This window comes from Priapulus caudatus, unplaced genomic scaffold, assembly GCF_000485595.1.
Source record: "Priapulus caudatus unplaced genomic scaffold, Priapulus_caudatus-5.0.1 Scaffold2464, whole genome shotgun sequence".
Taxonomy (NCBI): domain Eukaryota; kingdom Metazoa; phylum Priapulida; class Priapulimorpha; order Priapulimorphida; family Priapulidae; genus Priapulus; species Priapulus caudatus.
Window position 1 is genome coordinate 17,662 of NW_014579525.1, and position 2,481 is coordinate 20,142.

The following is a 2,481-nucleotide window of genomic DNA, read 5'->3' on the forward strand; positions in this document are numbered from 1 at the left end:
AAATTGGTAGTTTTAACCCCACTAGCTACCTTAAAGTGAATAATATTCCTATAGCTGCTGCAATGTAACCCACAAAACACGGAGAAAATGAAAACAAGTAGAAAGCAAAAACAAATGTAGTCATATGAAAGTGGTAGGTTTTTTCCCAAGATCTACTTTGGAAAAAATAATAAACTGTATATTTTTTTTTGTAGTCACAACACTTTAGGGCCGGTAGACTTGTAGGGCCGGGGGCAAATGCCCCCTTTGCCCCATTGATAATCCGCTACTGTAAGTAATGCTCTATCTAGTATAGATTTAATGTAAACGCACATTCATACGTACCGAATATTCGAAGAGCCCAAGCAACAGAAGCAAGCCGACCATTCGCGAACCCATAATATCGTCACAGCACTTTACTCTCACTTACACGTGCATAGATGCAACTAACGACTGTAAGAAGAAGGTGTAGATTGCGTGCAGGTTAGCCCAACATGTGCGTGAGTAAAGATTGATCTCCCAACGTGTATGCAAGTGTAAACCCAAAGTTCATCGTGAATATATAGACAGGATGCTTAAGAACACGAACATGTGTCAACAGCAGCAGATGTTGTCCCTGAAAAGTTTCCCCATGCGTGACACTGATAGCAAAATAGTATCCCCTCTCCCCCTCAGCAAGCTATATTATGAAGTTTGCCTCAGACGGCACTGCACGCCTAACACGGTGCGCGCGCATGCGCAATATCTCCCGAGAGAAGACGTATTTTGCAAAGATTATGCATTTAAAATGAAGAGGAGTTATCCTAGCATAGATTTATATTATAACATTCCTTCTATGGACATGATTTAAGAAATCGGAGGAAGATTTTGCATATAAGGTCCCCGCTGCGTATACCAGCCAGTACACAATCTGGCTATGTTAGTATGCTAGCGCATGCGCAATATCTCACCAGAGAAGTTATATTTTGTGATAAATATGCATTTAAAATGGTTAGGGGGTATCTCAGCATAGATTTCCCTAATTAAGTTTTATCAGTTGATATGTGTTTATAATTAGAAGAGCGCCCTAGCATGTAGGGTACAAAATACCTACTTTATGCCCTCACGTCCTTGCCCTTGCCTCCCCTGTCCCTCGCTCAGCCTCCTTCTTCTTCTACCGCCCCCAGCTATCTTTCTTGCCGCATTTCCTTTGTCTCCCATCCCCTCTCCCCCTCAGCAAGCTATATTATGAAGTTTGCCTCAGACGGCACTGCACGCCTAACACGGTGCGCGCGCATGCGCAATATCTCCCGAGAGAAATCGTATTTTGCAAAGATTATGCATCTAAAATGAAGAAGAGTTATAATAGAATAGATTTATATGATAACATTCCTTCTATAGACATCATTTAAGAAATCGGAGGAAGACCTTCCATATAAGGTCCCCGCTGCGTATACCAGCCAGTACACAATCTGGCTACGTTAGTGTGTTAGCGCATGCGCAATATCTCACCTGAGGATTTATATTTTGTAATGAATATATATTTAAAATGGTCAGGGGGTATCTCAACATAGATTTCCCTAATAAACTTTTATCAGTTGACATGTGTTTATAATTAGGAGATCGCCCTAGCATGTAGGGTACAAAACACCTACTTCATACCCTCGCGTCCTTCCCCTTGCCTCCCTTTCTTTCGCTCGGCTTCCTTCTTCTTCTACTGCCCCCAGCTATCTTCGCTGCCGCATTTCCTCAATCTCCCATCCCCTCTCCCCCTCAGCAAGCTATATTATGAAGTTTGCCTCATAGACGGCATTGCACGCCTAACACGGTGCTCGCGCATGCACAATATCTTTCGAGAGAAATGGTAATTTGCAAAGATTATGCATTTAAAATAAAGAGGAGTTATCTTAGCATAGATTTATATGATAACGTTTCATCAGTAGACATCATTTAAGAAATAGGAGGAAGACCTTGCATGTAAGGTCCCGGCTGCGTATACCATCCAGTACACAATCTGGCTACGTTACTGTGTAAAAACGCATGCGCAATATCTCACCAGAAGAGTTATATTTTCTGATGAATATGCATTTAAAATGTTTAGGGGGTGTCTCAGCATAGATTTCCCTAAGAAACTTTTATCAGTAGACCTGCGGGGGACGAGGTGGCCTAAAGCCACACTTGGATGTGGATATCTGTCGCCGCACATCTATACTATAAAAGGGAACAGCCCATTTTTTGTTAGCTATGTTCTCTTAATCTGCTCGCATGATTTCAAATTGCTTGACTGTAAACGATGCATTACTACTCATAGAGTAATATAGGCGCACTTTTTCAACGATGAAAACACGATAAAGTTGAATTTCAAGCCGTTTTATTTAACACTGGTGTACCGATATCATACCGGTTTATCGATCGACGTCACTACTCACTACCATTAACCAATGTAGTACGCGCCGTTGCCCGCTGCCGCTGTGGCACGGTGGTAGCACGCTTGCCTAATACGTGTGCCATATTTGGGCCACA

General features: G+C 42.3%; 1 protein-coding gene across 1 annotated transcript in view; it reads right to left on the reverse strand.

Moving 5' to 3' along the window:
- The window catches only part of LOC106818729 (sphingomyelinase C 2-like), a 6,389-nt gene extending 3,920 nt beyond the window's left edge, over positions 1-2,469 (reverse strand). Inside the window, exon 1 of the mRNA XM_014823403.1 lies at positions 2,388-2,469. Within this exon, the coding sequence (XP_014678889.1) occupies positions 2,388-2,469 (82 nt within the window). The remainder of the gene's footprint in view (positions 1-2,387) is intronic.
- Positions 2,470-2,481: the final 12 nt, after the last annotated feature.